This window comes from Lasioglossum baleicum, chromosome 10 (assembly GCF_051020765.1).
Source record: "Lasioglossum baleicum chromosome 10, iyLasBale1, whole genome shotgun sequence".
Taxonomy (NCBI): Eukaryota; Metazoa; Arthropoda; class Insecta; order Hymenoptera; family Halictidae; genus Lasioglossum; species Lasioglossum baleicum.
The window spans coordinates 5,419,140-5,433,896 of record NC_134938.1 but is presented as its reverse complement, the minus strand read 5'-3'; the positions used below and the strand labels follow the sequence as shown (position 1 = coordinate 5,433,896).

The following is a 14,757-nucleotide window of genomic DNA, read 5'->3' as shown; positions in this document are numbered from 1 at the left end:
AATAAAAACTGTTTACCCGAATTTCAACAAGCTGGAGTGAAACAGGAATTTATTTTCTTTCTTAACCTATAACTTAGCACTCGAATGGTGACTCAGAGAGTCGCCATTAAAAATTGCTGCACCATTATCTAAAATATTTTTTACATTATTAAATATGTTGGCGTCTAATCAATTACTAAACATTTAAATATTGTATGAGGTATTATATCAATTTCATGTCCATAGAATGGAAAAAAACATATAAAATGAAATTATTTTAATACGTTTTCAGTGTGTTGAAAATAATATAATGGTATTTCAAAATTCTCTGAACGTTTGCACTGTTTCAAATTACACCTGCTCATTTTTATCATAACTGTATAAAATCCGCTGTCTGGAATTCACACAAACGAACGTACACCATGTGTCAGATATAAGGTTCTACATCACTGTATATCATGAATTTAATCAACAATCCTCCGGCGGATGTTACTCGGGGAAAAAAAGGAATTGTAACAAATCCGATATAAGCCTCTCGACGCGATTCCGATCGAGAGAACGACGTGCCCAGGATACAAGACCGTCTCAACGCGAAATTAAATTCTGCCAGTTTCGGTTGTCTCTTCCGTTCCCGTCGATCTTCTAAGCTCGCTAAACGGAAACTCCATTTTCTGACCGGAATCGTAATACGTTCGACACAAATCGAAACAATAGTTCTATGTATCCGTTGCCGGGTATCCTCTTGTATTGCGCACCCATCAGAATCGGGTTGCAGTTAATTCCGCGTGGGTAATTCATTCTCCGCGAGAATGTTCGCAACCGTTCCGCTATCAAATTCACATCGATACAATAATACGCTGAGATACGTGGCAACTTCATAATCGAAATGCTGTTTATGTCGTGTACGGACGATATTGTTTGATCTCCTACTCTCGAACGTCTATCTAATGAACAACATATCGGTGAGATAATAGAACATTTATATTATTTTTAAGTATTTGTTAACGAAACTCTTATCTGTGCATCCGTGACATTTTCCTGATTGAAACGATACCAAACATGTGCCACGATCATAAATAACTGTTTAATCTACGATACAGTAGACTCTTTGTTATCCGAATTAACAGCTGCAATGTCGGATTAAATCTTACTCGATTTGCACAATGAATTGTGTTGTATATTGATCTGTTTGCATGTGAAACGTGTATTAAGATAATTCAGAATACAATCATTAGTTCGGATAATAGAGCTTCTATTCAATCGCCAATTGAACAAGTAAACATACTCCGAATTCTATCATGTTTGGGCTCGTTTCAATCAGGAAAATGTAAAAAAAACATGTTGGTGAAAGTTTCATAATATAATCATATCGAATATCCCTCGTAAATTCTACAGAATTATTTTGCTTCACATTTTCCGTTCATTTCCGCACATTTGTCGAATTGATCGAGAAGTTTTAATAGCACCGCTGCAACAGAGATTCAATTATCGTGACGTGACGCTAGTTACTTGGTTCGCATGTGTGTGTGTGTGAATTTCTTCGACAGTCGTCTATTCTGGCCGTTTAGTACTCGTTAAAAGGCGACGCGAAGATAGAACGGCATTGACAACAATGGCTCCCCGTTCTGTAATTGTTCACGCACGTTCAATGTTTTCGTCCGTGGTTTCCCACAACGGAGTCGAATCTTTTTTCGTAAATGTTCGCCGAATGAAAAGACATTTCCTTTCTACTCCGTGGAGAATGCCGGGAAACTGTGCGTAATTAATTGGTAACGTTTCTATGGACAACCACGTGGAAATGTGAAGCTATCGATCGGAAAGAAAAATTTCATTCGGTATGGAACGAACGGGAACGTGTTCTGGTGCTTTATATCAAACACTCTTGTTTGCATTTTCCGTCTTCCTCGAGGAACTCGTGCGTCTGAGAAAGCGTACGTTTATTGCCCACATCTCTGTGCTTTACTGGAACGCTGCTTTTTTCGAAATGGCATCGCGACAATTGCTATTTGAAATATTTCTTTAGCACCGACAATTCCGGTGTCGTGAAATTTTACGCACAGCTTTTGGTTGGAAAACCGTGCGAGCGAATTCCACGTGACGAAAGCGGGAACGATGAATGCAATGTGACTATTGGACTGCGGATTTTGCGCATTTATGGCAAAAATGAGTAGGTGTAATTTAATATTTTCTCTGTATACAGCTGTTCGAATGTTAACGTGTAATTGGACCCCAAACATTTTTGGAAAACATTTTTAAAAGATAAGTACACAATACTTCAAAAATTTGATGCATATCACAGATAGCCAGAGTTGGGCAAAAATTTGATTTAATTAAAAATTTCGAATCAAGTGGGTTTTTTCCATGTGGGTTTTAAACCTACTTTACTCGAAATTTTATTTCAATAAAATGTTTGCCCAACTCTGCAGGCAGCATCCGCAGGAAATTTTTGGAAATTTTCCATTCGTCAACTTTTTATTTCCGTTTTCGTCGACCTGAGGTGCATTTGCACCCCAACAGTACTATTATAATATTTTCAGCCCACTAAAAATAATGGAGAATGAAATAAGTGTCTATTTCACTGCAGTTTGATGCAATTCAGGTAAGAAATTTTTATTTTGCACGTAGATCCACAGTCTAATCACTGTAGTCCACTACAAAACTTCTCTATTTTTCATTATTCTTTATGGGACTTTCACCAACTTATTTGTGGTATCTTCCTGATAAAAATGACACTAAGCACAATGTACAGGAGATCGAATTACTTAAAAAAATAAAATTCTGCCGTACAATCCGAGCCTTATCATAGATCAGCAGCTGCGAGATGCGTTGTAGAATGCAATGAAAACAGGATTGTGAGGAAACCTGTCGGTTTACGAGTGGCCCGAACGGAACGCATTCCTCAGGCCAATCTACTCCAACAATATTGTACTGACCCGAGTGCAAGATATAAAGACGCGCGTCAAGAAGCAAGCCGGGGATTGGAGGGGTGGGTGAGCGGCGTGCAACGGTATAGAGTGATACGCAGAGAATTTTATGTAGCATTCGATAACAGCGGCGGTTCACGTGCGCGCCAATATCTTCGTGTCGAGAGAGCCACGGAGGTTTTTACGGCGTCTTTTTTGCAGCGTCGCATAAAAGTTACGCTGGTACCGCGGGGCTCCTCGCTCGAAAACCGAACGACAATAGCCTCTTGGAAACGAGCCAGCGCCGTATCCGTTTCTTTTTCCTTCTCTTTCGCCGGTTATCGACAATGAATATGTTCGTCTCGTCGGTCCGCGGCTACAATTATAAAATTTATCGAAGCGGCGAGAGGAGACCAAGAAGAGGGGGCACAGACATTGAGACCGAACAAAAGAAAGAAGGAGAAAAATCGAGATCAGAAGTAAAATAATTACTACCGCCTTTCGAGGAGAAACGGGAAGATCGGGGGCTGGATCATCCTCGAAACGGGGCGTTAACAACGCGGCGCCACGTCCAATTAAAAAGATTACTAATTAAGCTTACTAATTAATAGCGCGCGCAACCGGCGCACGACATTACAGTTTTAATTACCAGGTGTCATCTTTTACGATCCGAAACAGCATCGCGACACGGCTCAGTGTCGTGACGTTCTTAAATCTAATTAATTTTCTACGGCTATTAATGAGTCGCCGGAGGTGGTTGCCGAGGGGCGTCGCGGCGTCCCTGACAATCTCGAGCCGCACCATCTTGGACGGAAAACGATGCAAGATTATTGTGGATATTAAATTTCAGTGTAGCGGCTATGCTCGTGGCCGGATATTAAATTTTAGTCCCGGTAAGCAATGGCGCGAGCGCATAATACGCCCGGTGCCCTCGACTTCGCGCGAAAATCGTCGTTCAAGCCAGCCCCCGCATCCCTCCAACCACCCCTAAAACCCCGACATCGCCACCCCACGTTCGCCCTGCGGTATAATTCTTCGCGGTGCACACCTATCGGCCGTGTTACCGCATCTGCGCCCCGCCAGCAATGTCCCTTGGGCTTTTATTGCCGTCTCGCACACCGCGCCCGGAATATTACATTTTGGTAGATAGGCGAAATTATCGATTACGCGATAGCGCGCCCGCTTTTCATATAGAATAATAGCGTTCGAGTGGCCGAGTGCGCCACTCGGACCATCCCTCGCTATTAGCCGCGGAGGAACGCGGCCATGCTCTCTTTCCTCTCTTTTTCCCCACGTACAGTTCCTCGCGAAAGTACACTCCTCCACAAAATGATTGTTGCTAAAAATATACATCAGTCGATTTATTCGTGTAGCAGCGAATTCCAGGGACCACTACTGTTATAACTAGACTGCGGATTTTATGCATTTATGACAAAAATGGGTAAGTACAATTTAAAGCAGTGGACATGTTAAAAATATTTAAGGACATCAATGTATTAGTTTCAGCTGAATAGAGTAATTAAAAGAAGAATACAATTTTTATTTGGCTCCTGTGTCCAGCAATCAATGCAAATATTTTTTATTTTGCATAAAGATCCGCAGTCTAGTTATAACCAAAAAGAAAATAAGTCATGGAATAACAAGTATTTCATTGACTAAAATCGCATTGGTTACAAACGCGTTACAAAATACGGTTACAAAAAGTTGTAAACAAAATTGTTTACAATAAGCAGCAGTCGAGGAACTGTCCTTTAAAGTGAATTTCTTGGAAAATAATTCGGAGCTATTTTAACTCGAAAATGAAACATTTCTTCCGACCTAGAATAATTCCATTGTCTATAATATTTTTCATTTTATGGATATGAAAGTGATATAATACCTCGTACAATATTTAAATGCGTAGTAATTAATTAGATACCAACATACTAACCAGCACTCGAGCGCTAAGGGTTAAACAATTGCTTAATCGTGTTATACGAGGGTCTGTACAGAAACAAATTTCAGAGGCAACGTGGAAATAAATTAAATCCGTGCAAATCTTAATGTGTACTATCCCTTCGTTCCGGGGTGTATTTATCAGACCAGCTTTTTCCCGCTCGCAACTCGTCCGGGAAATGAATGTCGCGGGTTTGTACGGCGTTCATTATAATTTAGCATTTTTCCTGCAGATAAGCGATGGATTTACGATCAGAATCGCGCGAGCGGAATGGCTCGGGAAAATGTTGTTTTTCGCTGGTTGATGCAAAGCTTCGGACTCTTTTGTGGGGAACTGCGTGCATATTGTGTTTGATTTAAGATATGCGGCGCATCTGTGGTTCCCGAAGCTATTTTTGTATTGGTGTAAATGAAAGTACGTGGGTAAAAATTATACCATAGCGGGTTGTATCTATTCACAACACAGGGTGTTTCACCTAACCCAGACCATCTTAAATATCCTGCTTGAACATGATTTTCTCGTTGAAGGTCACGTGGAGATCAACATATCGCAGATCTTTGAATTTGTTTTCTTACAAGCTATAAAACTGTTGTAATGAAAATATGTTGAAATGACAAATTGGGTCTAGCAGACTAAGAATGGTCCAGCGGCCCCACCCACAATTTTTATTGATATTGTGTGCAAAACAATGGTTTTAGGTTGAAAGATAACCCCCTAAAATTTTAAGTCGCTAACCCTTCATATAGGGTTGCTTGCAATCCCCACCCCAAAAAATTAAATGATTTTTTCTACCCTTAATAATTTGATCACAATTGTGAAAAAATATATGATATGCAGGAAGTAAGTTCGAGTATTTTCGTTTTTTTAAAATCTGAATATCTTAATTAACAACCGAGAAAAAAAAATGATACAGTTAGGGGTATTTACCCTCATATCATCCTTATATGAAAGGTTAGCGACTTAAAATTTCCGGGGGTTATCTTTCAACCTAAAACCATTGTTTTCCACGCAATATCAATAAAAATTGTGGGTGGTCTGCTAGATCAACCTCTTCAAACCGAAGGGGATGGATGATGTAAATTATTACGAACACTTCAAAAGTACTAAATGGAATACGGAATTAATATTGTACGTATAACGATATATTTTTTTATTGCAGAACGATTTTATATTAACGAGTATGAAAAATGCTGCATTAAAGAGGCAGCTTCACTTTCGAGTAAATTGAAATTGCCAATAAATTGAAATTGCCCAATGAAAGGCAGCTAAAAATAAAGTACTGTTTCAAGTGCTCAATGAATGGTTGATTAATATTCGTGTTGATAAATTTTTGTATTCCGTATACAGGGTGTCCCATCTAACTCTGTTTGAGGAGAATAAAAATTAAAATAAAACGAGAAAATAGTAGTACTAGAAAGTTGCAGAATGCGATTCACATGACAATCTTGTTTTAGTAAAACGAGATGATACGGATGTACAGAAACTTACCTCCTTGCAACGATGGATAGATGTAAAAGGATGGCTCCTGTAACCAGGACACTACGCGCACCAAATCTTTCACGAAGCTGGGAACGACGCATCGTAACACTGCCGTGCATCCCCTCGATGCACCCCCAATCACTTCCACGTCGACTTTGTATGCCTGGGCCACCACTGCGAACAAATAACCTTAAAGTTACTTTTATTCATCCCCAAGGTGGCGCGCCAACTTATACACCGAGGACTTTATCAAAAGCTACGGAATTCTCGTTCGGTGATAAAGTTTATATTGCACGGCGAGTCATAGATGAAAGGCCGTAATTCTTTCGCAAAAGGGAAACCTCTGGGTGCCTCTTTTACCCAAAAACTTGATCAAAAACTATTAAATTCTAACGATATAATAAAATTCGTATCGCGAACGAAGATCGTGGATTAATATAGAAGTTTCGAAAAGAAAAGCCCTAGTACACTTTGTGCTAGTTCTTGTTGTTATTTTAATATCGATGTTCATAATTTATTCTCTTATGAAACTTTCACCAACATGCTCGTGAAAATTTTTCTGATTAAAACGAGTACAATCTTGAGACAATTAGGGGTAGGTTTGCTTGCATAATTCATGATCGAGTAGCACCTCGATTATCCGAATCGAGGGTGTCTGAATTTACCGTACACACTTCAAGTTTATTGTACAAACTAGTAAAAATTTATATTATTATTTGAACAGTCAAGTTTCACAGATCCGTTCGGATAATCGAGGTTCTTCTGCATCATGGATTGAACAAGTAAATGTGATCCGAAATGTGTCGTGTTTGGTGTCGTTTAAATCAGAAAAATGTCACAAATGTGTTAGTAAACGTGTCATGAGAAGATATTTTGTAATACAACGTGGAAAATATTTTAACCAACGGGGATAGAATGGCTGTGATGCACAGTCTTATACCACCCGTTATAATTTCCAGTGCGCACAGGTTGCGAACCGGTTCGCAACCGGGCGCGGCAGAAACGCACTCGATTCCACATGGCGCGTTCCATGCTTCGGGGAAAATTCCAATTTCGGCTGGAAAACGATCGACAGCCGGGGCGTTAAGTGTTTTAATTTCCAGAAGAATTTCCATTGTCGAGCCGTGGGCTCACGTTCGCGTTGAAAGTGCGGACCTCGCGCTCGCCGATCGCTGTTATTAGTTTCACCGCGCCAGAGAACGTTTCCCCGGGAAAGCGACTCGCAAAATACAAATTCCATGAAAAAATGACTAAAAAAGAATCTCTATCGATAGCGCAGCAGTAAGGATTGAGCAATTTCTGTCTAGGAAATTCTTCTTTCGTTATACAATTCGACGAAAAAATGATAAACCTTTAAATTTTAGCATGCGGAATTCACTCACATTATTAAAGGACTTATATTATGGAATAAAAATGGTACTTATTAATTTTTTCAAATGTGGAGAACATGTAAAACAGATTTGACCAAAATATCCTCTACTTTCTGAGTTTTTAAATCTAAGTGGGGTAATTGTTTTCCAATTTCGCAATTCTGGCCATAATTTCTTCATCTCTTTTCCCCAACATTTATTCAAATAGTATATGTATACTATATGATCTGAATGAAACCATAAAATCAAGCTCGAAGCTTGTATTCTTTAATTATCATTTTGTTGAAGATAAGTAGACTTTGTATCTTATTAAAGGTAGTTCTTTATGCAAAATAAAAATGATCTGCATTGCTTGTGGGCAGCAGGAATAAAATAAAAATTGATTTCATCTCTTAACGACTTTGTCGCATTGAAAACAACATCACGACATCCTTGAATTTATTCAATCCTTTACTGTTTTATAATACGCCCAACCAATTTATTCATAAATGCAAAGAGATCCGTAGTCTAAAGATAAGTATGATACACTGAGCGGATTCGCTTAGATGAGGGTTAAAAGTTTTGGATTCCTCGCACTAGAATTTCAAGTTTCATCATTTTCCCGTCGAATTGTATAACAGTACATCCAGAAAAGTTGACAATTTTTGGTCCCCTGAGTGAAAGTTTCACCGCATCGTATAGTAGCTGCGCGCGGAAGCATCGTTCCGGAAGTTCGGAAGTTCGTCCGGAAGCGAGTGAAGCCGGACCGGAAGGTCGGGTAAGAGGGAAAGGAAGCGAGAAAGAAATTTCACAGTCACGGGGACAGGGCGCACGAGGAGGATCTTCGGCGACGTCGCGACGCCGACGCCGGCGTGTCAGGTTGCAACGTCGCTGGCAGCTGGCCGTCGCCCTTGGAATTTCCACGTAAATAAAATCACCGGAAGAGTATAGTGCCTCTCGAGCGCGGGCCGAGCGACGGCAGAAACAAAAAAGGAAAGGAGAAAAACGCCCAGCAGACGTCGAGGACGAGGCGTTCGTTACGCTCGCGTCGCCTCACGCCTCGCCGCTTCCCAGACGCCGACGTCGAGATTCACCCGGTCGTCGACGACGAGTAACGACGTGACACCCTGCACGCTGTTACTGCTGCCGCGTGTACACGTGTTTCCGGTCTGTGTGCGTTCACGCTCGCGCGCACGCGAGCAACCCGTGGGATCCACGGGAGAGGATCCCATGCCGATCCGTGTAACTCGTTTTAATTGCCGCGACAGCGCGAATCCGCATCGCGTCGTTCCGGAGGATCTTCTGAATCGCCATGTTCCCCCGCACTGGGTCGACAATTCGACTTCATGCAACCCCGGCACCCTCCACGCGGAACCCGCGCTCGTTAAAGGCTCCCGTTAAATGATAGCGCATGTCATGCGTCGCACCATGATCGTAAAAAAAATGTTCAATTTCGTTCAAAATCAATGGAACTTAAGATACAGCAATGTACCCATTTCTGATCCCTTAATGTAGAAAGTTAAATAATAATTGGATGAACTTCACCTGAGGAAACCAAAAATTTTTAACTTGTTTTAACGTAATCCCGTCGATTTTGACGAGAAAATGCCGAAAATCCAAGTTTTAACACCAAAACTTTATTTTTTAATTACAAAAATGCTTCCATTAGAAATTAGTCAATATATTTCTTTATTAGAGCACGTGTTATTATAAAAATTGTGAAGAATCTAAGTAAATTCGCATAACTTTTGAACCAGTGGATGACTGACTTTAAAACATGTATTTTCGGCAGTTTCTCGCGAAAGTCTACAGGATTGTGTTTTAGAAAGTCAAAAATTTTTGGTTTCCTGAGGTGAAGTTTAACCGTAGCCTATAAATTCCATAGGAAATGGTTTAATTTACCCCAAAAACAACAAAAATTACTTAGCCTATCCGTCACACGGTAAGAGTCTGAACTACTCGGAAACTATTTTGCTCTACCAAACACTCGGGCAAAATTCGCATTCACCCGGGAAATGGCTCGCCGTTCTCTTGACAACGTTTACAGTTCAAACTTCCTCGAAATGGGGTGAAACCGGTGGGAACAGTGTTCGAGCCCGCGAACATTTTCCGCGTTTCAAAACGAATCAGCCCGCGATGGATAGCGAGAACTTCCGTTCGAGCGGGGATAGAAATTTCTTTCGTTAAACGGGAAGCAGGAAGTAAAGTTTTAATTAACGGCCACACGTCCGGGCCAGAACTTTATAGCCGCGAGGGAGTGGTTGGCAATCCCGAAAGCGTCGGCTCGACCTCGCAGCTGCCACGGATTTGCATTCAGATTGCATTTCTTTTTTTTCCTTCCTTTTTTTTTTTTTAAATAGGTAATTACACCGAGCTCGACGCTCTCTCGCTCTACAGAGAGGCCGCCGCGAGGCCGCCTCATCTGCATCCGGCCAGGTTCAGAAGATCCTTGGACCACGCACAAATTTCATTCTTCCTTTGCGAGACACGACCGACGCGTTCTCTAATGATTTTTTAATTATTTTTCCTATTATTCTGACCTCCCATGATCGATGTGCGCACGCCTTGTTCACCGACGATTTAACGGAGAAGAGCCGACAATTAGGGTCGGACAAGGACGCCAGATTAAGTTGTGTCCCCACTCTACCTTCCCCCTCTACGACGCTATTCCCCCACGCTGTTATAATTAGTATAAACCAGGTAAAATATTAAATTATATTTGATACAAACAAAATATTGCAATCTTTCCTCCGAGGTATAGGCAGAGTCGCCAGATTTAATCTTGTGTCCCTACTCTACCTTCCTCCTCTACGACGCTATTCCCCACGCTTCCACGACCCAGTTACGTGACCGCGTTCCGTACTGTGAAATAATTAGTATGCACCAGATAAAATTAAGTTAAATTCGATACAAACAAAATTTTGTGTAATCTTTGTTCCGCGTTATAAGCAGAGTCAGATCAAGAGATTTGTGTCCCCACTCTACCTTCCCCCTTCACGACGCTGATCCCCGCGCTTCCACGACCCGGTCACGTGACGCTTTCCGTACCGTGTTATAATTAGTATAAACCAGATAAAATTAAATTAATAAATGTGTACTGACATAGAAAGGTGACTTCTCCCCTCGATTCGAGTCATTTCCCCTCATCTGGTGACTTTGGCCGGTAGGGGAAATATGAAATAGTTGGTAGTGGGGGAACTAGTATACTGGTAGCGGGAGTCGGGGAAGAAGCTTCCCGGGCCTGCTCTAATTAATGATACTCGATAGGAACACTTTCCTCGAATGTTAATTAAATTTTGTAGCATTTTATTAATACTTCGGTCAATATTATTCGTTCTTGTTTACAATTAACACAATTTGGTACGGCCGCTATATTACCGCGAGCACATAATGCAAATCTTTTTTGCAGAGAAAAGTTCATTAATCAATATAAACTTCCACGACGGAATAGTAAATGTATTATAACAGTTAGAACAAAAGGGGAGCAAACATTATGAATAATTTACAGTTGCCGAGGAGAATTATGATCGAAATTATTATTTCCAACACAATTTAATTTTCCAGTCTAAATGACGGTTCTACATATACATTCGCATATAAATATGCAGCTTGACACAATGGAATGCTGATTACGTATACATACAATTATCGAGACACGTAATCTGAAATTCTTGCATTAATTCAGGGAAAAGCGTATAATTTTATCCGAGGTGTTCGAGTCTTGAGTTATTATCAGAAATTATTCTGTGTTTTATCAATTGACAATTGAAATCTTTTTTCAACCACAAAAAATATGATTTTATGTTCAAACTGGGTTAATTTTCACATTGGGAAGATAAACCAAAGTTGACAAAAATTTACCATGAAAAATTGGGACAAGCTGTTAATATTCCGAAAGATTCCAGTTTCAACAATAAATTGATATATTTAGTAAAAATTGTGAGTAGCACTACAAGCTACATTATATCACTAATGTTTTGCAACAAAACTTATTCTAAATTTCATACTTCGAAAATTGGAACATTGGCTTTGTCTCGAGCATTGTGTGATCTTTCGTCAACGTATAGCCGGTTCGCTCGGATCAATCGTATGATAGATCATTCATGATCAATCGTACGGGCTGGTTAGTCAATCCATTTTGGTATTGTCGAAGGATTCATTTGTTTCAATGCAACCGAGCCGAATGCGTTGTTGCGAATACGGTTCCGACGCACTAAAAACGCATCGAAGCAAGTGAGAAACACCATCGAGAATCGCATCAGGTAGACCGTACATACTCGAGAAGCATTTGTTTCTGTTGCTACGAGTTCTCGCGTGTTTCCTATTTTCCTTTGATTTTCACCGCTCCAAATGGAAACCCTCAACAAACGCCGCGCCACTCCCGCTGCCGACGATAGAAACACATGAAGAAGCTTGAAGGACCTAGCTAGTGCAGCTGTGCATCCTGAAATGTTGTCGATTTCCCGAAAATCTCATTAATTTCGTCATTCAAAGACGCACAAATTGAATTTTGAAGTTTTCGTCTAGGCCTAGCAAATTGGATTTTGAAATTTTCGTCTAGGCCTAGCAAATTGGATTTTGAAATTTTCGTCTAGGCCTAGCAAATTGGATTTTGAAATTTTCGTCTAGTTTCGGAGATATTACATAAACTGGATTTTTCAGCCCAACTTTGAGGGCTATTTTCAGCTCCCTAACATAAACGTTGGTAGCTATAAAAAAAATACGTGTCAAATATTTTTTTCAGTTCTATATCATACCAACATTTCATAAAAATTGGCGCGTTACGGTTGGATAACCTCCCTTGCACTTCTACACGTTCAAAACCACGATTAGACTGCGGATGTTTACGCAATCTTTAATTTTTCTAGGCGAGTTCTAAGAAAGCGGAATCTTGTGAAACCTTATTTTCAATGGCGGTATTCTTTGAGGTTCCAAAATAAATAAAAATCCTACTAAACTCTGTAGAATTTTATATTGTAGCATTTTTTGAAAATGGTCAGAAGTCAGAAATGTATAAATATTCGCAGTCTAATCATCTATACTGACAACAGGGGAGGCAGAAGAACTCGCAAACTAGGGTATTTGTTTATTTCGAGGTCTAATTGTTGCTATAGCCTTACCTGCTCTAACTTGAACATCACGGCTGAGGACCCTGCCGACGGAGTTGCTCGCGACGCATCTGTAGGCCGCGCTGTGCACATCCTGGCGGAACGCGGCGGCCGGAAACGGCAGAAGGACCAAAGTGCCGTTCCTGAGCACTCTCCTGACACCGGGTACATCGTTCACCGGGTGTCCGTCCGCGGTCGACCAATCGATGTTGGGTGGCGGGCTTCCTGTCGCGGTGCAGTCCAGCCAGGCGCCGCTCGAATTCGAAAACTCCACCCTGGACGGCGGCTCCATCACGAAACTGGGCCCGCGTAGGTGCGCATCGAACCCGTGACCACCCGCGGACATCACTGCTGCGGCTGCACCTGCAGAACAAAAACGTTCGGACGTTCATGCGAAGCTCAATTGAATTGTTCAAACGTATTTCGATATGGAAAGTATTTTCACAGAACGTCTTCAACACTCGTACGTTCCTTAGGGTGAACATTCATCCCTTTTGTACGTATGTATATGTTTATACAAAAATAAAAATGATCGATTTCTTTCTAGTAGAAATAGAATTATGTTGATTCAAGATGAATTATACAAAAGTAGGTGAAATCTTAGGTTCTATTATACAACTGTTCCAGAAAAGTGTTCGCACAGCCCTTGAAAAGAAATCACTTCCTCAAAATTGCACCAAACCACTCGAATCTTTTCCGAGATATTGAAAGAATTACTAAATAATGTCTGTACCATTTAAAATCGTTATTGCGAGAATACAGCATTTTCTAGTTACGTCACCATTCCTGCCGGCCTGCGATTGGATTAATTGTTTATAAAAGTAACACTCAAAGCGGAATAATTTGTTAACGTCCATATATCATTGAAACTCGAGCTACGATTTTTCTGCTGAATGCACCGCGCGCCACCTTAAAATCGTCCTACAAAATAATACCGCGAGCGTACGCCATTTTTCATCGGTGGACAATTTGATTTTTCGACTTTTGTCCATTGATCGACGCACCGCGCGACCCGACGGTCGAATTGTCATCCAGCGAGCCGCGAAAGTTTAATTGCGACGCGCGGAACCGTTCCCCGCATTCCCCCCTCCCTGTCCCCGTTCGCTAATTTTTATTATGTTTTTATCGCCGCGCCGCTGGGAATCGTTGCCGCGGTCTACCTTCTTGACGCCCCCGCAACCCGAACGCTCGTAAATCCTGAAACGCTGCCACGGAATTTCGATTGAATTGCCGCGGCGCGAGCGGCGCCCGTTGTTTTGCGCGAAATTGCCAACGTTATGGAGAATCTTTTGTGTCGAATTGCTCGCGCGTTGTTTAATATTTCATATCCCCGGTCGAAATTGCTGGTCGAGTTAATGCGTGTCGCGCGGTATTCACAATTCGCTCGCTGCGATAGTAGCCGAGGCTGTTGTTCCTGCTAGCGCCGTAAAAAGTCAAATGCTCGAACCGATTCGCGCAAATCTCTTTGTTCGAATCTGGCTAAACACTTCTTCATTATTCGAATAGTACTCCTGTCGAGCGGTCATTATTCATTCGAGCCATTCACGAGATCAATTGATTAAACACCTCCCTAGTTTTTTCATATTTTACTACTACAGTACTGTACAGGTCGTCTCAAAAATGTTCTTCCTTGAAAGGTGAGTTCCTGTGGTTGTTCGAAAGAACTTTTTCCTTTGCGAAAATATTCTCCTTCGTTAAGGAGTCTTCGCAAAAGTTACTTCGAACGACCTCAGAATCCCCCATTCATTTTTGGAACACCCTGTACACCGGAAACCTCCTAATATTAGGATTATAAAGGACTGAAAGTGACTATTTTATAAAAATAACGAGAGAATGTATTTATCTCTCCAAATTTTCAACCATTCTGTTTATTATATTGGGTTGGCAAATGAGTTCGTTCGGTTTTTTAGAGTGGAATAAATCACAAAAACCGAACGAACTTATTTGCCAACCCAACATCTTTATTTTTCATTATTCTTTTATGGGTCTGTATATTCAGTGGA

The 14,757-nt window shown here is 41.0% G+C and overlaps 1 protein-coding gene across 13 annotated transcripts in view; it reads right to left on the bottom strand.

The window, feature by feature from the left end:
• The window catches only part of Dscam2 (Down syndrome cell adhesion molecule 2), a 163,873-nt gene that overhangs the window by 44,533 nt on the left and 104,583 nt on the right, over positions 1–14,757 (bottom strand). For all 13 annotated transcript variants that reach the window (XR_013009813.1, XR_013009814.1, XR_013009815.1 and 10 more), the window contains 2 exons: positions 12,767–13,117; positions 6,307–6,471 (listed from right to left, as the gene is read on the bottom strand). Coding sequence is in view for 10 of the 13 variants with exons in the window: in XM_076432142.1 (XP_076288257.1) it covers positions 6,307–6,471; positions 12,767–13,117 (516 nt within the window). In the remaining 3 variants the exon portion in view is untranslated. The remainder of the gene's footprint in view (positions 1–6,306; positions 6,472–12,766; positions 13,118–14,757) is intronic.